A 24,122-nucleotide genomic window follows, 5' to 3' on the forward strand; every position below is an offset into this window, starting at 1 on the left:
CCTTAAGGGCGCACTAGGTAATTACAAGAAATATACAGTAAAAATATATCAAGAGTTACAGTCAGAGTAAAATATAACAAGAATAATACAAGGCTTAAAGGTATAAACCTGGAGGTCAATTTACCAGTTTGAAGGTCGCTTGTGGAATTCGGGGGGCTCTACGCTCCACAGGTAGACAGCTTAGTTGCCAGGCAACCCCCAGAAAGCGTGTGCTTGCCCCCCTCTGACTGGCCTGCCCTCTTTCGTAGTTCCTCAGTTAGTCATCTTCTTCTGTGTGTGTGTCACTCTCCAAGTGTCCTCAGCTCTTAAACCTTCCGTGTCCCTCCCCCTGTAACTGGGTGGGCTAGCAATCTCAACCCCTCAGCTTCCCTGAAAGACTTATTCCAATATCTAATAAATGGGATAACTGCTCTCAGGGTGATCGGATCAATACACGGGCGGTACCAGCGCATGAGGTCTGTTCTGCCAGTCATATAGGGATCAAACCTGGACCAATTTGGTTTCTGTGGGAGGCTGATTTCTATATCTCAGGTTCCAAAACTCCAATGGACCCGGGAGTTGCATTGTCAGATGCGCAATTTCCTCAGGGTCATGAGGATATTTTTTATGAGCTTGTACCTCGGACGATGCATCCATAATTCATGATTCCATGTTGGGGACGGTTCGACTGGAAGGCCACAATAGACGTGTATCTTGTGGCCACTTGACATGCGTGCTTTAATTGAGCCCCCAGGTGCCTCCTTGTCCCCTGCTTTTGTGGCTTCCTCATTGAGCTTTGAAGTACCTTCTGCCTGCTACACTGAGCTTAATTCCATTACCATACTAAAAGGAACTTTATTCAGCCAGGGGAAAAGGGTGGAGGCCAGGAGCGCTCATCCCTGCAGATCTGTGACCAGGAGGCAAAATGGAGTGACGACAATCTCTGTTAGTATGCCCCGTATCCAAGATGGTGGCTGTTCCCTCATCACAGTGCCGTACAGGCGGGCATTGCGAATAGACACAGAAACGTGTGCTAAGTGTGCAAGTAGCACTGTCAGGCACTAGGTAGCTACCACTATTCGCGAGCAGTCATCATCACTAGGAATGGGAATGATTAAGGAGCTTTCATCCATCGACTGACATTCATATACACGCACATGTTATCAAGTTAATATTAGTGCATGGCCGTGAGGCCATGAGAACCTTTTATAGCTGTAGCTCTCAAGGACCTTCGTAATGGTCCAATGGGAGCTGCTACAGGACCTGAGCGTGTGACCCCCGACCTCCAATGAGAGGTCGTCCTGTGGGCATGCTCAGTATGGGAAAAGCAGGACTTAGTCCCTGAAACGCCTGCTTGCCGCTGATCAGTACTGGCTACAAAGGCAGAAGCCTGGAATGGCAGCAGTAACCAAGCGCACAGTATCTGCCAGAGCAAGATGTTGGGACCGACGTCTCTGCTGAGCAGTCTCCACTGCGGCTGGAGGAGAATGGGAGACTGCAGTGGACATGGTTCGAGATTTTCTATGTGCAGCAGCAGGAACTCAACTTCTATCAGGTATCATTACAGTAAAGTTTATCCTTTATGATTGACACATGTGATCCTGGTTGGTGATCCGGTCTGATTGGACTGGATCATGTTGTTCCAGTATGATGCTTATAGGGGATCAGGAGGGAACTTTTCCCCTTTAAAGGCAGATTATCTCATGCTTTATGGGTTTTTTTCTTATTTACAGTACTTCTTGTTAAACAATCAGGAAGACACAGCCTTCTGCAGTTTCCCCGTGACATCTCACTTCATTTTTCCCATCACGTGTTTATGTAGCTACTAAGCAATGCAGAATCCCTGCCAAATAGGCGTCCGCCTTCACTAACCTACAGGATGAGCTGTATGGTTGGGGAAGCACTAGACAAAATACAGGCAGCACCTTGTGCACTGCGAGACACTGGGACACATTACACCATGGCTCTGAAGCCGGACTCCTACGTGGTGCTGAACGATGGGAATAAAATGCCGGTGATCGGATTTGGCACTGGGGCGAACACGGTGAGTGCATCAGACATAAAGTAGCGGCTGCTCCACTGAATCCAAAGCAAAGCGGCATTACCGCAGGTCTCTCGCCACCGCAATGTTTCCCTATTTGGGACACCGTGCCATCACAACATGTTCCATTTACCCCACAGGGAAACAATAAGATTTATAAAAAATTGCATCTTATTAGGCTAAGTACACCAAAGAACTGGTCGTTGAGTGCACCAAGGTCGCCATTGACACTGGATACCGCCACATCGACTGTGCCTTTTTATACAGGAATGAGGTCCAGGTCGGCCAAGCCATTAGATCAAAGATTGCGGATGGGACTGTGAAGAGGGAAGACATATTTTACACTGGGAAGGTGACCAATCAAAATATTCTTTTCACTAGGTGTCGATGACGAGCTATTACGAGTTTATAATTTATTCAGCAGCTTTGGAATAATAACCACACTCCTGAAAGGGTCCGACTCGGGCTGGAGAAATCTCTGAAGAATCTGCAGCTGGATTACATGGATCTCTTCCTGATCCACTCCCCAGTAGAGTTTAAGGTTTGTGGATATGTGTGTGGGATCCACCGTGGCTCCCAATCAGATCAGAGCAGAAGACATTAATTATATGTGAACTCTTTTTTTTTCTTTCCCCCTTCAGCCCGGAGATGATCTCTTTCCCAGAGACGAAAATGGGAAATTGGTTTTTCATAACACAGATATCCGAGAAACATGGAAGGTAAGTTTTATGAAAGATTATGGGTGACTTCAGGCAGAATGACTTCTCCTCCACCGTACGGGGTAAGATTCCCATTTTCGGATGGAACATCTCTCTAATTATCTTACCATAACCTCTAGGCTATGGAAGCGTGCAGAGACGCCGGCCTCGTCCGATCCATCGGAGTCTCCAATTTCAACCGCCGGCAACTGGAGCTGATTCTCAACATGCCAGGACTCAAGTACAAACCAGTGTGCAACCAGGTACATATCAGTCACACATATATATCCTAAAAAATTAGAAAAAGTGCCAATCTTCCTTACAGGTTGTGTGGTATTGCAATGCCAGATATAACCCATAGACAGTTGTGGTGCTGTTTCTGGAAAATAAGCAGCCATACTGCTGTAATATTTTCTCATCAATATGTTGTTTACAGTGAAATGTTCTTTAAAAAAGTCATATTATCCGCATTGTTATATATAGTAATGAGCCATTATATCTCTGCACAGGTGGAATGTCACATATTCTTCAATCAGAGCAAATTACTGGAGTTCTGCAAATCTCATGATATCGTGCTGGTCGGATTCAGTGTACTGGGGTCCAGCAGATTAGAGGGCTGGTAAGAACACGGATATTAGTTTATTATTTGTGAAGGTGTCCAAGAAAAAAGGCAACTATAAGGAAATAACTATTATAATACTGCTCATATGTACAAGAATATAACTACTATAATACTGCCCCTATGTACAAGAATATAACTACTATAATACTGCTCCTATGTACAAGAATATAACTACTATAATACTGCCCCTATCTACAAAAATATAACTACTATAATACTGCTCCTATGTACAAGAATGTAGCTACTATAATACTGCCCCTATGTGCAAGAATATAACTACTATAATACTGCTCCTATGTACAAGAATATAACTACTATAATACTGCTCCCTATGTACAAGAATGTAGCTACTATAATACTGCCCCTATGTACAAGAATATAACTACTATAATACTGCTCCAATGTACAAGAATATTACTATAATACTGCCCCAATGTACAAGAATATAACTACTATAATACTTCCCCTATGTACAAGAATATAACTACTATAATACTGCCCCTATGTACAAGAATATAACTACTATAATACTGCTCCCTATGTACAAGAATATAACTACTATAATACTGCTCCTATGTACAAGAATATAACTACTATAATACTGCTCCCTATGTACAAGAATATAGCTACTATAATACTGCCCCTATGTAGAAGAATATGACTACTATAATACTGCCCCTATGTACAAGAATATAACTACTATAATACTGCCCCTATGTACAAGAATATAACTACTATAATACTGCTCCCTATGTACAAGAACGTAGCTACTATAATACTGCCCCTATGTACAAGAATATAACTACTATAATACTGCTCCAATGTACAAGAATATAACTACTATAATACTGCCCCTATGTATAAGAATATAACTACTATAATACTGCCCCTATGTACAAGAATATAACTACTATAATACTACTCCTATGTACAAAAATATAATTACTATAATACTGCTCCTATGAACAAGAATATAACTACTATAATACTGCTCCCTATGTACAAGAATGTAGCTACTATAATACTGCCCCTATGTACAAGAATATAACTACTATAATACTGCTCCAATGTACAAGAATATAACTACTATAATACTGCCCTTATGTATAATAATATAACTACTATAATACTGCCCCTATGTACAAGAATATAACTACTATAATACTACTCCTATGTACAAAAATATAATTACTATAATACTGCTCCTATGTACAAGAATATAACTATTATAATACTGCCCCTATGTATAAGAATATATCTACTATAATACTGCCCCTATGTACAAGAATATTACTATAATACTGCCCCTATGTAAAAGAATATAACTACTATAATACTTCCCCTATGTACAAGAATATAACTACTATAATACTGCCCCTATGTACAAGAATATAACTACTATAATACTGCTCCCTATGTACAAGAATATAACTACTATAATACTGCTCCTATGTACAAGAATATAACTACTATAATACTGCTCCCTATGTACAAGAATATAGCTACTATAATACTGCCCCTATGTAGAAGAATATAACTACTATAATACTGCCCCTATGTACAAGAATATAACTACTATAATACTGCCCCTATGTACAAGAATATTACTATAATACTGCCCCTATGTACAAGAATATAACTACTATAATACTGCCCCTATGTACAAGAATATAACTACTATAATACTACTCCTATGTACAAAAATATAATTACTATAATACTGCTCCTATGAACAAGAATATAACTACTATAATACTGCTCCCTATGTACAAGAATGTAGCTACTATAATACTGCCCCTATGTACAAGAATATAACTACTATAATACTGCTCCAATGTACAAGAATATAACTACTATAATACTGCCCCTATGTATAAGAATATAACTACTATAATACTGCCCCTATGTACAAGAATATAACTACTATAATACTACTCCTATGTACAAAAATATAATTACTATAATACTGCTCCTATGTACAAGAATATAACTACTATAATACTGCCCCTATGTATAAGAATATAACTACTATAATACTGCCCCTATGTACAAGAATATTACTATAATACTGCCCCTATGTACAAGAATATAACTACTATAATACTTCCCCTATATACAAGAATATAACTACTATAATACTGCCCCTATGTACAAGAATATAACTACTATAATACTGCGCCTATGTACAAGAATATAACTACTATAATACTGCTCCTATGTACAAGAATATAACTACTATAATACTGCTCCCTATGTACAAGAATATAGCTACTATAATACTGCCCCTATGTAGAAGAATATAACTGCTATAATACTGCCCCTATGTACAAGAATATAACTACTATAATACTGCCCCTATGTACAAGAATATAACTACTATAATGCTGCTCCCTATGTACAAGAATGTAGCTACTATAATACTGCCCCCTATGTACAAGAATATAACTACTATAATACTGCTCCTATGTACAAGAATATAACTACTATAATACTGCCCCCTATGTACAAGAATATAACTACTATAATACTGCGCCTATGTACAAGAATATAACTACTATAATACTGCTCCAATGTACAAGAATATAACTACTATAATACTGCCCCTATGTATAAGAATATAACTACTATAATACTGCCCCTATGTACAAGAATATAACTACTATAATACTACTCCTATGTACAAAAATATAATTACTATAATACTGCTCCTATGTACAAGAATATAACTACTATAATACTGCCCCTATGTATAAGAATATAACTACTATAATACTGCCCCTATGTACAAGAATATAATTACTATAATACTGCTCCAATGTACAAGAATATAACTACTATAATACTGCCCCTATGTACAAGAATATAACTACTATAATACTGCCCCTATGTACAAGAATATAACTACTATAATACTGCTCCTATGTACAAGAATATAACTACTATAATACTGCCCCTATGTACAAGAATATAACTACTATAATACTGCCCCTATGTACAAGAATATAACTACTATAATACTGCCCCTATATACAAGAATATAACTACTATAATACTGCCCCTATGTACAAGAATATAACTACTATAATATTGCTCCTATGTACAAGAATATAACTACTATAATACTGCTCCAATGCATGAGAATATAACTACTATAATACTGCCCCTATATACAAGAATATAACTACTATAATACTGCCCCTATGTACAAGAATATAACTACTATAATACTGCCCCTATGTAAAAGAATATAACTACTATAATATTGCTCCTATGTACAAGAATATAACTACTATAATACTGCCCCTATGTACAAGAATATAACTACTATAATACTGCCCCTATGTACAAGAATATAACTACTATAATACTGCCCCTATATACAAGAATATAACTACTATAATACTGCCCCTATGTACAAGAATATAACTACTATAATATTGCTCCTATGTACAAGAATATAACTACTATAATACTGCCCCTATGTACAAGAATATAACTACTATAATACTGCTCCTATGTACAAGAATATGACTACTATAATACTGCTCCAATGCATGAGAATTAGTGTTGAGCATTCCGATACCGCAAGTATCGGGTATCGGCCGATACTTGCGGTATCGGAATTCCGATACCGGGATTCCGATACTTGCCGCGTATCGGATACCGGAATCGGAAGTTCCAAGATTCAAAATTCAGAAATTCAGCCAATGAGAATGATTCCAAGTGTGGGCACATCCTGTTTAGCATGGAGGGCATGAAAGTACTGGCAAGGCTGTGATTGTCTGCTGAAATGATGTCATGATGCAGTTTAAGAGTCGCTGGCGCCATTTTGCGATCACTCTGCTGTGAATTCAGTTAGTGACAGGACGCTGTTTGCTGACTGAGGGACAGTTTAGAGATAGCGATTTGCTTCTTTGTGCTTTCCAAAGGCTAATTTAGCAACCGCTGTGTTCACCTACTATTCACCTTGCTTTTGCCTTGTAGCGCTGTTTTCACAGTGATCTGTAAGGTCTCTCTGTGTGTGTTTTAACTGGTACAGGAGGTGCTCACTGAATATGGATCCTAGTAGTCTATAGGTGCTCAGGAAAAAATACTATACTTTTATAAAGACTCCGGCACACTACTCAAAAATAGAGCAATTTCTCATGCTTCAATCACTTTTATTTGTAAAAAGAATATAGTGAATTTCCAAAAAAGAAGAAATCATTAAATCATTCATAATTAATACAGCAGAAGGAATCTCCCAAATTGTTATTATCACAATCCGTATGAGGTAGTAAATGTTTAGCGTCTCAATATCCTTGTGTCTCAACGTTTCGGCTATTAAGCCTTTCTCAAGAGAACTAAGGTCCCTCTGCAATACATGTAAAACATATGTGTGAGAATAGTAAAAGTGAACATAACATAGATCATACAGAATAATACAACATGCTCCCCTTGTTTTGTTAGTTTCACAAAATTCACCTTTTTAACCTTTTGAATGTCAAAGGACAATAATCTCATATTATATACACACTAGGGAGAAGCATCATGTAACAATTTTGTTTTTAAGGTAATTTATCTGTAAACTGGTTCAACCAGTCATCATGAGGAGCAAAAACTAGGTAGAAATCGCTGTCCATGTGAACCTGTATTAAAGTGTGGCTATATACGATAATATTAAGACATCCATCTGTGTCTATTCTCATGGCAAAGAAACCAATTATAAACCCCTTATATAAAGTAATATAATATGCAAATTCTGAGGAAATACAATATAAATGATAAAGAAAAATGAAATGGACACAGTCCGCATACTTGCACTCATAAGAAGGAACCCAAAAGGAAGCCGCATAAGAAGACCCACTATGGGAACAGATTGCGTGTTAGGTGCAAATACCTTCAATGCAATATATTATAATCCGCCGCATTTTTGATAATCAGGTCCATTACCTTAGTCTTGTGGAGACGCCATATAAATGCTGACACCCGAAGGGGGGAAAACCGCTTTACTGCAGGCATTGTGTGTCTAATGTGCGGCCGGCATTTTATGCTGTGCCCGTGCGCGCGCTAGTAAAAATACTTCCGGGTGAGAGTGCAAGTGACGGCCGTGCGACGAGAAAACCCGAACAGCCGATGAAAGCCGAGGGTGCGCATCTGCGCAGTAGAGACCCGATCCGGACTCTAATTTCCACCCGAAGGCTGTAACAAAACAGGAAAAAAGGGGGATAATTAGTTACAAATGCAGTGACAATACCATACAGATGCCTATACCAACACTCATATATGTTGTGCTTACACTACATCATGGAAAGTTCTTGATTATTAAACCATAGTGGACTATAGAAGATAGGCCGTATACAATGTAATATGTAAAAGAAGATAAAATAAAGTAAACTATACTGGAGGTCGAGTATCCATAGAGAGGTGAGATATAGAAAAGCGAGGATGGATAATCCATCCACTGGCTCCTTTCACTAGCCATAACCTATAAAATACCAATTAATAAGAGACCTCATACTCTCTGTTTAAGCCATATGGGGATAAAGTCTGCAACGTGTGAATCCAATAGGATTCCCGTTCCTTTAATTTCTTGATCCTATCACCTCCCCTCCTAGAAGCAGGTACATGGTCGATAATCTGAAACCTGAGTTGGGCCACATTGTGTTTATTTTGTATAAAGTGGGCAGGAACGGGTAGAAGGGTCCTGCCACACCTGATGGTAGATTTATGTTTAGAAATTCGGTCTCGGATATGTTGGGTAGTCTCCCCAACATATCCGAGACCGCAAGGGCACTTTATCAAATAAACCACGTAAGATGAATTGCAAGTGAAAAACCCCTTAATAGGATATCTCTTCCCCGAACGTGGATGTGTAAAGGACTCACCCTTCAACACATTTGAGCACTGATTGCAACTTGTGCATGTGAGTGCAGCCCACTCTCTAGTCTGAGTGCAGCCACATAGGCCATCCATAGCTGGTTGTATTCAGTTCAGGGAGGGTGGTTCATTGCCTCATACTGTTCTTTTTTTTTTTTCAAGTAGTGTAGTCTGCTGCTAATTTCTTCAAAAAAATCCTATTAGTGTCTTTCCACCCGTCTCCAGCTAATTTGTGGAAAAACACTACATAGGATAAAGTAGAGGAGGGTTTTTGGGCCTTGCAGCGCCGTTTACGGCTGTCTGCACGGTCTCCGTGTGACTGCAGCTCGCCCTGTAGTCTGTGAGCAGCCGTAGCCTGGTTGTCTGCAGCTCAGGGTTGTTCACTGCGTCATACCGCCAAATCAATTTTCATTTTTTTTCAAGTAGTGTAGTCTGCTGCTAATTTCTTCAAAAAAATCCTATTAGTGTCTTTCCACCCGTCTCCAGCTAATTTGTGGAAAAACACTACATAGGATAACGTAGAGGAGGGTTTTTTGGCCTTGCAGCGCCGTTTACGGCTGTCTGCACGGTCTCCGTGTGACTGCAGCTCGCCCTGTAGTCTGTGAGCAGCCGTAGCCTGGTTGTCTCCAGCTCAGGGTTGTTCACTGCGTCATACCGCCAAATCAATTTTCATTTTTTTTCAAGTAGTGTAGTCTGCTGCTAATTTCTTCAAAAAAAATCCTATTAGTGTCTTTCCACCCGTCTCCAGCTAATTTGTGGAAAAACACTACATAGGATAACGTAGAGGAGGGTTTTTGGGCCTTGTAGCGCCGTTTACGTCTGTCTGCACGGTCTCCGTGTGACTGCAGCTCTATCTGTTGTCAGTTCAGCCCCCAAAAAATAAATAAATAATAAAGTTCACCAAACACACCAGTTACACCACTTTACATTTGTGTAGGCCACATTAGCTCATATTAAAGTCTAGTCCACACTTTAGAAAATTAGTGTTTCTTATACCTGTTAGGAGGAGTTGCTCAGGAATAAGCACACAAATCCGTTAGTACTTTTCTGCTTATCTTTATCAGTCAACCAAGATGAAGAAGGCAGTGAGTAAGGCACGTGGGCGTGGGAGCCGTCGCGGAGCAGGGAGGGGAAGTGGGGATTCTGTGCCTGCTGCGGGCACCGGTGACTCATCAGCACCCACTTTCACCAGGCAACAGTCATTCATGCGTAGCTTTGTGTCAGAGCGCCGTACACCGCTGCTGCGTGAAGAACAAATTGAAGCTGTTGTCGGATGGATGGCAGCTAATGCATCAACTTCCATTAGTGCCACATCCTCTCAGACACAGAGCACTGGAGAGCAGCCATCTGTCTCTTCACCACCTGCCAAATTGCCCAGGCAGACAGAGAGCCCAGGACAGGAGCCGTCTCTACTTCTGTTCTCTGAATCTCTTGGCTTGGAAACAGGGGGCCAGCCAAGCAGCATTGGAGAAATGGAAGAAGAGGCAGGGTGCAGTGATGCCCAACAGCTTTTTCTGTCTTCCTCTGAAGAGGCGGGTGGGCCAGTGGCTCCGGTCACCACATCGCAGGCCGCATCAGCTGATGATGACACTCAGGTGCCACTTACTGGTGCGTGCTCTGCTGCTGAGACTACCCAGGAGGAGCAGTTGGGGGCAGAGGGTAGTGTAGATGATGAGGTCCTCGACCCATCTTGGCGTGAGGGACAGGAAGGTGGTGGGAGCAGCTCTGAGGAAGAGATTCCCCGTACGGCCCAAAGAGGGAGAGGGAGGGGGAAGACTGCGGATCCTGCAGCCTCCGCTTTGGCACCCGTTAGGAGCATGTCTCTTCCAAAAGCCAAAAAGGGCGCTCCCAAGACTTGCAGTGCCTGGTCCTTTTTTGACACAGTTGCAGATGACATTTGCTATGTCAGATGCAACGTGTGTCATCAAAAAGTCAAAAGAGGGAAAAATGTCAGCAACCTCAATACCTCCAACATGTGGAAACATGTGCGCAACAGGCACCCGGCGGAGTTAGAAAAACACACTGAAGAGGTAGGCCAACCAACAGCGGCAGCTACCACCTCTTCAGCTCGTGTTGCCTCTTCCTCTAGCTCACACGCAGCTGGTTCGGCTTCCTCCCAGGATCGCCGTGGAAGAACCTCTGGCCCTGTTGTCCAGAGACCCGCTGTAATTCCACCCGCAGCGCCACTTTCCCAGTCATCCACACACTCCCAGCACAGTCTACAGCCATCGGTAGTACAGGCATGGGAGAAAAGGCGGCCTTTCTCGTCAAACCACCCACGAGCACAGGCTCTGACTGCAGGCATTGCCAAACTTCTGTCACTGGAAATGCTGTCATTCAGGCTGGTGGAGACTGACAGCTTCCGTGACTTGATGTCATTGGCAGTCCCACAGTACAATGTGCCCAGCCGCTTTTACTTCAGCAGGCAAGCCGTCCCTGCCCTGCACAAGCATGTGGAGGGACACATAAAACACGCGCTACTGAACGCCGTCAGTAGCAAGGTCCACCTCACCACCGATGCGTGGACCAGTCAACATGGACAGGGGCGATACCTTTCCCTCACTGCCCATTGGGTTAATGTGGTTGAGCCAGGTACAGACCGTGCGAGTGGCGCAGGACGTGTCCTGCCCACTCCAAGGATTGCAGGAATCCATTCTGTACGCATTGACTCCTCCTCTTACACCAGTTCCTCAGAATCATCGCTGCAGGAGCCGTCACAGTCCACCTCCACATGGACCCGTGATGAACGTGTACCTGTTACGACCGACATGAGCACAGCCGTGGCCAAACGTCAACAGGCCGTCTTGAAATTAATTTTTTGGGGGAATCGTAGCCACACAGCGCAGGAGCTCTGGAATGCCATCAAGCAGGAGAGCGATGTGTGGTTTGTGCCAGCGAATCTCCAGCCAGGCATGGTAGTGTGTGATAATGGCCGAAATCTGGTGGCAGCTCTGGGCCTCGGCAACCTCACTCACATCCCATGTCTGGCACATGTGCTCAATTTGGTCGTGCAGAGCTTTTTGAGGGACTATCCGGATCTTGATGCACTGCTGCACAAGGTCCGCCTAGAGTGTGCTCACTTGCGGCGTTCCAGCACGGCAAAAGCGCGCATTGCGGCTCTGCAGCGCCGACACCGCCTGCCAGAACATCGCATCATATGTGACCTACCTACCAGGTGGAATTCCACGTTACATATGTTGGAGCGGTTGTGTGAGCAGCAGCAAGCTGTAATGGAGTACCAGCTGCTTCAGGCGCAAAAAAGTCGCAGTCAGCGCCGTACAGACTTCACAACCACAGAGTGGGCCACTATGAATGACGTCTGCCAGGTTTTGCGTCCCTTTGATTATTCCACGCGGATGGCGAGTGCAGATGATGCACTAGTCAGCATGACTGTCCCCCTTATCTGCCTGCTTGAAAAATCACTGCAAGCGCTAAGGGATGATGTTGTGGAAGAGGTGGAGGATGAGGATTCACCATTTCCATCATCTTCTGGACAGTCAGCGCCACGTGGTTCCTCACAAACGCGTAGGCAGGGGACAGTTTGTGAGGAGGATGAGGAGGAGTCAATGGAGGAGGAAGACATCCGTCCAGAGGAGGGAGTTACACAATTGTCCAGTACTCAGTGTGTACAGCGAGGGTGGGGTGATGACGAGCGGGCAGAGATCACGCCTCCAGCAGGGGACAGCGTTTCTTGGGCAGTTGGCAGTCTGCAGCACATGGTGGATTACATGCTGCAGTGCCTGAGAAACGACCGCCGCATCGCCCACATTCTCAACATGTCTGATTATTGGGTGTTCACCCTCCTCGATCCTCGCTACCGGGACAATGTAGAAAGCCTCATCACACCGTTGAACCGGGAGCGAAAAATGCGGGAGTACCAAGACACACTGGTCAATTCCATCATCTTCTCCATTCCAACTGAGAGAAGTGCTGCTAGTGCATTCCAAAGCAGCTCAGTGCGTCCAGGCAGTGGTGGAGGCTCTGCACAAAGAGGGAGCAGAAGCAGTGCCTCTGCCCAAGGCAAGACCAGTATGGCCGAACTGTGGCACAGTTTTCTGTGCCCGCCACAAAAGTCTACACCATCACAGACGGCTCCAGTCAGCAGGAGGCAACGGTTCCGTCAGATGGTGACAGACTACATGTCTTGCCCTCTTGCTGTACTCCCAGACGGCTCTTCCCCTTTCAAGTTTTGGGTCTCAAAGCTGGATACATGGCCAGAGCTAAGCCAGTATGCATTGGAGGTGCTGTCTTGCCCTGCGGCCAGTGTATTATCGGAACGTGTCTTTAGTGCTGCAGGTGGTGTACTAACTGACCGTCGCATGCGACTATCCTCCGATAACGTTGACCGGCTTACTTTCCTGAAAATGAACAAGGCCTGGATCTCGCATGAATTTGCCACTCCTCCTCCTGATTAACTAATTAGGTCACTGTATACGTTATCCAGGTCTCCTGTTGTGTTCATCTTTCTACCACCTGAACTTAAATTCCTGGGCTCCAACACCGCCAGTTGAGGCTCAGAAGTGCCGTCTGCACAGTCAAAACATACGACCCAGTGTTATTGGGTTTCAGTAACGTCAGCTGATCCCCAGCTGTGTAGCCGGCAATGTGTCATGCGACCGCCACGCTGACACAACAACTGAAATGTAAGGGAATCTGTCCCCCCCCCCCAAGGCGTTTGTTACTGAAAGAGCCACCTTGTACAGCAGTAATGCTGCACAAGGAAAAAGGTAGCTATTTTGGTTTTGCTCCTTGCACACGCAAAACTTAACACTTATAAAATGTGTCCACTGATACCGTAAAACCGTCCCGGAGGTGGGACTTTCCTTCGTAATATGACGCAGCACAGCCGTCATTCCTACCCCCCCGGCGCCGTGCCCCGGCTCATCAGCGTTGTTTGATTCCGTCCCGGAGCCTGCGCTGTTATGTTATCCCGTGGCCAGGCACACTTAGCGCTGCCCGTCTTCTGGCATCATTTGGTGTCAGGCTGGCTGCGCCTGTGCGGCCGCGCTGGCCGAGAGCCCGCCTCGCAGTGTCTTCTGATTTAATCCCACTGGGGGCCTGGGATCCATGGACATGCGCAGTGCATATCTGAACCTCCACCTCTCACTCATCTCCCTATGGCTTCTTCAGACTGTTCGGTGTCAGCTGGTCCCTAATAGCATGCCACGGCCGTGACACCGCACAGTCTTAAGAAGCCATAGGGAGGGGAGTGAGAGGTTCAGATATGCACTGCGCATGTCCATGGATCCCAGGCCCCCAGTGGGATTAAATCAGAAGACACTGCGAGGCGGGCTCTCGGCCAGCGCGGCCGCACAGGCGCAGCCAGCCTGACACCAAATGATGTCAGAAGACGGGCAGCGCTAAGTGTGCCTGTCCACGGGATAACATAACAGCGCAGGCTCCGGGACGGAATCAAACAACGCTGAGGAGCCGGGGCACGGCGGCGGGGGGGTAGGAATGACGGCTGTGCTGCGTCATATTACGAAGGAAAGTCCCACCTCCGGGACGGTTTCACGGCTTCAGGGGACACATTTTATAAGTGTTTAGTTCTGTGTTTGCAAGGAGCATGATGAAAAGAGCCACCTTTTCCTTTTGCATCTTTTGTGCTGCACAAGCTGGCTCTTTCAGCTACAAACGCCTTGGGGGGGGGTTAAAGGTTCCCTTTCGACTTTCTCAGGCTTCGGCCTACATTGTGTTCCTCTGCTTTTCCACCTGCCCCTGGGCTCCAACACCGCCAGTTGCCGTCCAGAAGTGCTGTACGCACAGTCAACAGTCGCTCCTCTGTTATTGGGGTTCAGTAACGTCAGCTGTTCCCCTGCTGTGTGTGTGGCAATCCCTCCTACCTCCTCCAACCTCCTCCTCCTCCACCTGTCCCTGGGCTCCAACACCGCCAGTTGCCGTCCAGAAGTGCTGTACGCACAGTCAACAGTCCCTCCTCTGTTATTGGGGTTCAGTAACGTCAGCTGTTCCCCTGCTGTGTGTGTGGCAATCCCTCCTACCTCCTCCAACCTCCTCCTCCTCCACCTGTCCCTGGGCTCCAACACCGCCAGTTGCCGTCCAGAAGTGCTGTACGCACAGTCAACAGTCCCTCCTCTGTTATTGGGGTTCAGTAACGTCAGCTGTTCCCCTGCTGTGTGTGTGGCAATCCCTCCTACCTCCTCCAACCTCCTCCTCCTCCACCTGTCCCTGGGCTCTAACACCGCCAGTTGCCGTCCAGAAGTGCTGTACGCACAGTCAACAGTCCCTCCTCTGTTATTGGGGTTCAGTAACGTCAGCTGTTCCCCTGCTGTGTGTGTGGCAATCCCTCCTACCTCCTCCTACCTCCTCCTCCTCCACCTGTCCCTGGGCTCCAACACCGCCAGTTGCCGTCCAGAAGTGCTGTACGCACAGTCAACAGTCCCTCCTCTGTTATTGGGGTTCAGTAACGTCAGCTGTTCCCCTGCTGTGTGTGTGGCAATCCCTCCTACCTCCTCCAACCTCCTCCTCCTCCACCTGTCCCTGGGCTCCAACACCGCCAGTTGCCGTCCAGAAGTGCTGTACGCACAGTCAACAGTCCCTCCTCTGTTATTGGGGTTCAGTAACGTCAGCTGTTCCCCTGCTGTGTGTGTGGCAATCCCTCCTACCTCCTCCAACCTCCTCCTCCTCCACCTGTCCCTGGGCTCCAACACCGCCAGTTGCCGTCCAGAAGTGCTGTACGCACAGTCAACAGTCCCTCCTCTGTTATTGGGGTTCAGTAACGTCAGCTGTTCCCCTGCTGTGTGTGTGGCAATCCCTCCTACCTCCTCCAACCTCCTCCTCCTCCACCTGTCCCTGGGCTCCAACACCGCCAGTTGCCGTCCAGAAGTGCTGTACGCACAGTCAACAGTCCCTCCTCTGTTATTGGGGTTCAGTAACGTCAGCTGTTCCCCTGCTGTGTGTGTGGCAATCCCTCCTACCTCCTCCTACCTCCTCCTCCTCCACCTGTCCCTGGGCTCCAACACCGCCAGTTGCCGTCCAGAAGTGCTGTACGCACAGTCAACAGTCCCTCCTCTGTTATTGGGGTTCAGTAACGTCAGCTGTTCCCCTGCTGTGTGTGTGGCAATCCCTCCTACCTCCTCCAACCTCCTCCTCCTCCACCTGTCCCTGGGCTCCAACACCGCCAGTTGCCGTCCAGAAGTGCTGTACGCACAGTCAACAGTCGCTCCTCTGTTATTGGGGTTCAGTAACGTCAGCTGTTCCCCTGCTGTGTGTGTGGCAATCCCTCCTACCTCCTCCAACCTCCTCCTCCTCCACCTGTCCCTGGGCTCCAACACCGCCAGTTGCCGTCCAGAAGTGCTGTACGCACAGTCAACAGTCCCTCCTCTGTTATTGGGGTTCAGTAACGTCAGCTGTTCCCCTGCTGTGTGTGTGGCAATCCCTCCTACCTCCTCCAACCTCCTCCTCCTCCACCTGTCCCTGGGCTCCAACACCGCCAGTTGCCGTCCAGAAGTGCTGTACACACAGTCAACAGACCCTCCTCTGTTATTGGGGTTCAGTAACGTCAGCTGTTCCCCTGCTGTGTGTGTGGCAATCCCTCCTACCTCCTCCAACCTCCTCCTCCTCCACCTGTCCCTGGGCTCCAACACCGCCAGTTGCCGTCCAGAAGTGCTGTACGCACAGTCAACAGTCGCTCCTCTGTTATTGGGGTTCAGTAACGTCAGCTGTTCCCCTGCTGTGTGTGTGGCAATCCCTCCTACCTCCTCCAACCTCCTCCTCCTCCACCTGTCCCTGGGCTCCAACACCGCCAGTTGCCGTCCAGAAGTGCTGTACGCACAGTCAACAGACCCTCCTCTGTTATTGGGGTTCAGTAACGTCAGCTGTTCCCCTGCTGTGTGTGTGGCAATCCCTCCTACCTCCTCCAACCTCCTCCTCCTCCACCTGTCCCTGGGCTCCAACACCGCCAGTTGCCGTCCAGAAGTGCTGTACGCACAGTCAACAGACCCTCCTCTGTTATTGGGGTTCAGTAACGTCAGCTGTTCCCCTGCTGTGTGTGTGGCAATCCCTCCTACCTCCTCCAACCTCCTCCTCCTCCACCTGTCCCTGGGCTCCAACACCGCCAGTTGCCGTCCAGAAGTGCTGTACGCACAGTCAACAGTCGCTCCTCTGTTATTGGGGTTCAGTAACGTCAGCTGTTCCCCTGCTGTGTGTGTGGCAATCCCTCCTACCTCCTCCAACCTCCTCCTCCTCCACCTGTCCCTGGGCTCCAACACCGCCAGTTGCCGTCCAGAAGTGCTGTACGCACAGTCAACAGACCCTCCTCTGTTATTGGGGTTCAGTAACGTCAGCTGTTCCCCTGCTGTGTGTGTGGCAATCCCTCCTACCTCCTCCAACCTCCTCCTCCTCCACCTGTCCCTGGGCTCCAACACCGCCAGTTGCCGTCCAGAAGTGCTGTACGCACAGTCAACAGACCCTCCTCTGTTATTGGGGTTCAGTAACGTCAGCTGTTCCCCTGCTGTGTGTGTGGCAATCCCTCCTACCTCCTCCAACCTCCTCCTCCTCCACCTGTCCCTGGGCTCCAACACCGCCAGTTGCCGTCCAGAAGTGCTGTACGCACAGTCAACAGTCGCTCCTCTGTTATTGGGGTTCAGTAACGTCAGCTGTTCCCCTGCTGTGTATACGGCAACATGTACTGCGACCGCCACGCAGGCACAACAAGTTAAATTTAAGGGAACCTGTCCCCCCCCCCCCCAGGCGTTTGTTACTGAAGGAGCCACCTTGTGCAGCAGTAATAATGATGCAAAGGGAAAAAGTGCCTCTTTTCGTGGTGCTCCTTGCAGATGCTGAACCTAACACTTATGAAATGTGTCACCTCACAGCGTTTAACCGTCCGGTAGGTGGAACTTTCCTTTGTCATGTGACGCAGCACAGCCGTCATTTTTACCCCCTTGGCGCCGTGCGCCACCTCCTCAGCGTTGTTTGAATCTGTCCCGGAGCCTACGCTGTTAGGTTACCCCTTGGCCATGCACACATTTTGCGCTGCCCGTCTTCTGACATCATTTGCTGTCAGGCTGGCTGCGCCTGTGCTGGTGCGCTGTCCGAGATTCAGCCTCGCGGTGTCGTCTAATGTAATCCCACCGCGGGCCTGGGATCCGTGTCCATGCGCAGTGCATATCCTCGCCTCTCACTCCCCTCCCTACGGCTTCTAAAGACTGTTCGGTGTCAGCTGATCCCTAATAGCATGCCACGGCCGTGACACCGCACAGTCTTAAGAAGCCGTAGGGAGGGGAGTGAGAGGCGAGGATATGCACTGCGCATGGACACGGATCCCAGGCCCGCGGTGGGATTACATTAGACGACACCGCGAGGCTGAATCTCGGACAGCGCACCCGCACAGGCGCAGTCAGCCTCACAGCAAATGATGTCAGAAGACGGGCAGCGCAAAATGTGTGCATGGCCAAGGGGTAACCTAACAGCGCAGGCTCCGGGACAGATTCAAACAACGCTGAGGAGGTGGCGCACGGCGCCAAGGGGGTAAAAATGACGGCTGTGCTGCGTCACATGACAAAGGAAAGTTCCACCTACCGGACGGTTGAACGCTGTGAGGGGACACATTTCATAAGTGTTAGGTTCAGCATCTGCAAGGACCATAATTAAAAGAGCTAAGTTGACCTTTTCCAGCATTAGTGCTGTACACGATGGCTCTTCCAGCTACAAACGCCTGGGGGGGGGGGTTAAAGGTTTCCTTTCAACTTGCTCCAGTGCAGGCTTCGGCCTACACTCCGCTCCGCCTGCTCCCCCTGCTGAGCCCGGGCTCCAACACCGCCAGTTGGGTCCCGGTACTGCTAGCTGCACAGAGAAAAACACCAGCCAATGTGTCAGTGGGGTTCAGCACCGCCAGCTGTTCCCCTGCTGTGCAGCCGGCAACGTGTCCTGCAACTGCCACGCAGGCACAACAGACCCAAAAGCTGCCGCCAGTGCAGGCTTCGGCCTACACTCTGCTCCCTCTCCTCCTCCTGCTGACCCCGGGCTCCAACACCGCCAGTTGGGGCCCGGTACTGCTAGCTGCACAGAGAAAAACACCAGCCAATGTGTCAGTGGGGTTCAGCACCGCCAGCTGTTCCCCTGCTGTGCAGCCGGCATCGTGTCCTGCAAAAGCCACGCAGACACCAGAACTGAAATTGAAGGGAACCTGTCCCCCCTCCCCCAGGCGTTTTTACGTTATCCAGCCACCTTGTACAGCGGTAATGCTGCATGTGTGCAAGGTGGCTCATAAACGTATTCTCCTCGCACATGTGGAACTGAAAACACGTCTGAAATGTGTCCTCTGTGTGACCATTTAACCGTCCCGGTGGTGTGACTTTCCTTTGTAATGACACGCTGCAACCCCCTTGGTAGCGCTGCCCGTCTTCTGGCATCATTGTTTGGCTGGCTGCGCCTCTGCGGCCGCCCTGACCCGCACAACGCCCCTCGGTGTCTTATTTATTGGGACTGCGAGGGTGTGATTGATGGGCATGATCAGTGCATCAGTTCGCCTGTCCCTCCTCTCCTTCCGCCTTCTTCGGACTGTGCGGCTTCATGGCCGTGGCATGCGATAAGGGATCAGATGACGCCGCACAGTCTGAAGCGGGTGTAAGGACCCGAGTGTGAGAGGCGAACATATGTGCTGCGCCAGGCCCTGAATCCCAGCCCCGCAGTGTTTTAACAATGTTAAGACACTGCGGGGCTGGGATTCATGGTCATCGCGAACCGCACCGGCCGACATTAAATGATGTCAGAAGATGGGCAGCGCTAACAGCGCTAGGCCAGGGGACAACACGACAGCGCAGACTCCTGTACAGCAAATAACAACGCTCAGGAGGCTGCACCCAGCACCAAGGTGGGATTCTTGACATCTGTGCTGCGTCTCATTACAAAGGGAACTCGCGCCTCCAACACAGTTTGACTGTATAAAGGGCTAAATGTTAGACGTGTTTCATTCAGCGTGTGCAAGGAGCGAAATTAAAAGAGCAACCTTTGACTTGTGCAGCACTACTGCTGCATAAGCTGTGGCTCTTCTACTTTGTAACCCCTGAGGGGGGGTTAAAGGTTACCTTTGAAATTGGTTCAATTAGGCTTCGGCCTACACTCTGCTCCCCCTGCAGAGCCCGGGCTCCAACACCGCCAGTTGGGGCCCGGTACTGCTAGCTGCACAGAGAAAAACACCTCGCCAATGTGTCAGTGGGGTTCAGCACCGCCAGCTGTTCCCCTGCTGTGCAGCCGGCAACGTGTCCTGCAACTGCCACGCAGGCACAACAGACCCAAAAGCTGCCGCCAGTGCAGGCTTCGGCCTACACTCTGCTCCCTCTCCTCCTCCTGCTGACCCCGGGCTCCAACACCGCCAGTTGGGGCCCGGTACTGCTAGCTGCACAGAGAAAAACACCAGCCAATGTGTCAGTGGGGTTCAGCACCGCCAGCTGTTCCCCTGCTGTGCAGCCGGCATCGTGTCCTGCAAAAGCCACGCAGACACCAGAACTGAAATTGAAGGGAACCTGTCCCCCCTCCCCCAGGCGTTTTTACGTTATCCAGCCACCTTGTACAGCGGTAATGCTGCATGTGTGCAAGGTGGCTCATAAACGTATTCTCCTCGCACATGTGGAACTGAAAACACGTCTGAAATGTGTCCTCTGTGTGACCATTTAACCGTCCCGGTGGTGTGACTTTCCTTTGTAATGACACGCTGCAACCCCCTTGGTAGCGCTGCCCGTCTTCAGGCATCATTGTTTGGCTGGCTGCGCCTCTGCGGCCGCCCTGACCCACACAACGCCCCTCGGTGTCTTATTTTTTTGGGACTGCGAGGGTGTGATTGATGGGCATGATCAGTGCATCAGTTCGCCTGTCCCTCCTCTCCTTCTGCCTTCTTCGGACTGTGCGGCTTCATGGCCGTGGCATGCGATAAGGGATCAGATGACGCCGCACAGTCTGAAGCGGGTGTAAGGACCCGAGTGTGAGAGGCGAACATATGTGCTGCGCCAGGCCCTGAATCCCAGCCCCGCAGTGTTTTAACAATGTTAAGACACTGCGGGGCTGGGATTCATGGTCATCGCGAACCGCACCGGCCGACATTAAATGATGTCAGAAGATGGGCAGCGCTAACAGCGCTAGGCCAGGGGACAACACGACAGCGCAGACTCCTGTACAGCAAATAACAACGCTCAGGAGGCTGCACCCAGCACCAAGGTGGGATTCTTGACATCTGTTCTGCGTCTCATTACAAAGGGAACTCGCGCCTCCAACACAGTTTGACTGTATAAAGGGCTAAATGTTAGACGTGTTTCATTCAGCGTGTGCAAGGAGCGAAATTAAAAGAGCAACCTTTGACTTGTGCAGCACTACTGCTGCATAAGCTGTGGCTCTTCTACTTTGTAACCCCTGAGGGGGGGTTAAAGGTTACCTTTGAAATTGGTTCAATTAGGCTTCGGCCTACACTCTGCTCCCCCTGCAGAGCCCGGGCTCCAACACCGCCAGTTGGGGCCCGGTACTGCTAGCTGCACAGAGAAAAACACCTCGCCAATGTGTCAGTGGGGTTCAGCACCGCCAGCTGTTCCCCTGCTGTGCAGCCGGCAACGTGTCCTGCAACTGCCACGCAGGCACAACAGACCCAAAAGCTGCCGCCAGTGCAGGCTTCGGCCTACACTCTGCTCCCTCTCCTCCTCCTGCTGACCCCGGGCTCCAACACCGCCAGTTGGGGCCCGGTACTGCTAGCTGCACAGAGAAAAACACCAGCCAATGTGTCAGTGGGGTTCAGCACCGCCAGCTGTTCCCCTGCTGTGCAGCCGGCATCGTGTCCTGCAAAAGCCACGCAGACACTTGCTCTTGTACCTTCTGCTCCCCATCCTGGTTCCAGTACCGTCAGCTGGTTCCGGGCAGAGCCTTTGGCTTAGGTGCCTCCCTCTGGGTATCCGAGTTCCACCAACGTCAGGTGGTCCTTGGTAGTGCTTTCAGGCACGGGTACCTCCTGCTTAGTAACCGGGTTCCAGTAACGTCAGCTGGTCCTCGGTAGTTCCATTGGCTCTTGGACCTTCGGCTACCCATCCGGGTTCCAGCACCGTCAGCTGGTTCTCGGCAGTGTCTTTTGCTCTTGTACCTTCTGCTCCCCATCCTGGTTCCAGTACCGTCAGCTGGTTCCGGGCAGAGCCTTTGGCTTAGGTGCCTCCCTCTGGGTATCCGAGTTCCACCAACGTCAGGTGGTCCTTGGTAGTGCTTTCAGGCACGGGTACCTCCTGCTTAGTAACCGGGTTCCAGTAACGTCAGCTGGTCCTCGGTAGTTCCATTGGCTCTTGGACCTTCGGGTAGCCATCCGAGTTCCAGTTCCATCAGCTGGTTCTCGGCATTTTCTCAGCCTTCTTGTACCTTCTGCTACATTTCCAAGTTCAAGAGACTAAACACGATGACCCGGAAGACCACCCCTAAGATGACAACGACACCAGAGACGACAACCACCGTGATGACGACGACCCTGGAGACGATGACCCTGAAGACCACCCCGATGACGACGACCCCGGAGACGACGACCCTGAAGACCACCCCGATGACGACGACCCCGGAGACGACGACCCCGGAGACGACGACCCTGGAGACGACGACGACCTGGAAGACCGAGAAGCAGAAGAACAAGAGGCTGCAGAACAAATAGCAGAAGAACATTAAGCATAACACAAAATATCAGAGCAAAAAATATTATCTAAATTATAAGCAGAAGAAGACTAAGCAGTGTATGGGGGTGAGTCCGTTCCTCCTCGTGGTGCCCCTGGATAAAGCCTGATGCTGCAGGCCAAACTGAACGCGGACAAATGTAACTGTTTTGTGACAGGCAGAACGGAAGGTGTAATCTTCAAACTTTTATAGATAACAACTACGGGAATGCCTGTCACAAATAAGAATATGATGAAGAAGTAGAATATGATGAAGATAATAGTAAAATAAAAAGAATATGAACAACGTAACCCAAAAAATAATAGGTAGAAGATGAAGAAGAAGATGAATAAGGTGAAGAAGTTGATGTCAAAGAAGCTGATGATGAGGATAATGAAGAAGAAAGCGTGGGAGAAGTAAAAAAGAAGGTGAAGGGCGTGGAAGTAGTGAAACATCAATATCTGACATAAAAAAAAAAAAAAATAACATAGTCAAATTCTTTCTAACGCCGAACGTCATAAAAAAAAAAAAAAATCCTGCTATTCTATTACATTGGGCTAAACCTCTGTGCCTTTAATATCTCCGCCACGTCCCCCAATACATCCTACATTATTCTTAGTTGTTTTCCTTCATGTAGAATGAACCTACAAGTTTATAAAGGGTTTATTTTAATTCCGATATTTTCGTCCCATTGACTTGCATTGGGATCGGGTATCGGTATCGGATTGGATCCGATATTTTGACGGTATCGGCCGATACTTTCCGATACCGATACTTTCCGATATCGGAAGGTATCGCTCAACACTAATGAGAATATAACTACTATAATACTGCCCCTATATACAGGAATATACAGTGGGTACGGAAAGTATTCAGACCCCTTTAAATGTTTCACTCTTTGATTCATTGCAACCATTTGATAAATTCAAAAAAGTTCATTTTTTCACATTAATTTATACTCTGCACCCCATCTTGACTGAAAAAAAACAGAAATGTAGAAATTTTTGCAAATTTAATAAAAAAGAAAAAACGAAATATCACATGGTCATAAGTATTCAGACCGTTTGCTCAGACACTCATATTTAAGTTACATGCTTTCCATTTCCTTGTGATCCTCCTTGAGATGGTTCTACTCCTTCATTGGAGTCCAGCTGTCTTTAATTAAACTGATAGGACTTGGTTTGGGAAAGGCGCACACCTGTTTATATAAGACCTCACAGCTCACAGTGCATGTCAGACCAAATGAGAATCATGAGGTCAAAGGAACTGGCCAAGGAGCTCAGAGACAGAATTG

At 47.9% G+C, this 24,122-nt stretch overlaps 1 protein-coding gene across 2 annotated transcripts in view; it reads left to right on the forward strand.

The window, feature by feature from the left end:
• The first annotated feature begins 1,839 nt into the window (after positions 1–1,839).
• The window catches only part of LOC143776954 (aldo-keto reductase family 1 member C1-like), a 31,470-nt gene continuing 9,187 nt past the window's right edge, over positions 1,840–24,122 (forward strand). Inside the window, exons 1-6 of one of the 2 annotated variants that reach the window (XM_077266827.1) lie at positions 1,840–2,023; positions 2,199–2,372; positions 2,445–2,561; positions 2,662–2,739; positions 2,859–2,981; positions 3,228–3,337. In XM_077266827.1, the coding sequence (XP_077122942.1) occupies positions 1,859–2,023; positions 2,199–2,372; positions 2,445–2,561; positions 2,662–2,739; positions 2,859–2,981; positions 3,228–3,337 (767 nt within the window). In that variant the 5' untranslated portion in view covers positions 1,840–1,858. The remainder of the gene's footprint in view (positions 2,024–2,198; positions 2,373–2,444; positions 2,562–2,661; positions 2,740–2,858; positions 2,982–3,227; positions 3,338–24,122) is intronic. The other variant, XM_077266828.1, reaches the window with a different exon arrangement.

Source organism: Ranitomeya variabilis, chromosome 5, assembly GCF_051348905.1.
Source record: "Ranitomeya variabilis isolate aRanVar5 chromosome 5, aRanVar5.hap1, whole genome shotgun sequence".
Lineage (NCBI taxonomy): Eukaryota > Metazoa > Chordata > Amphibia > Anura > Dendrobatidae > Ranitomeya > Ranitomeya variabilis.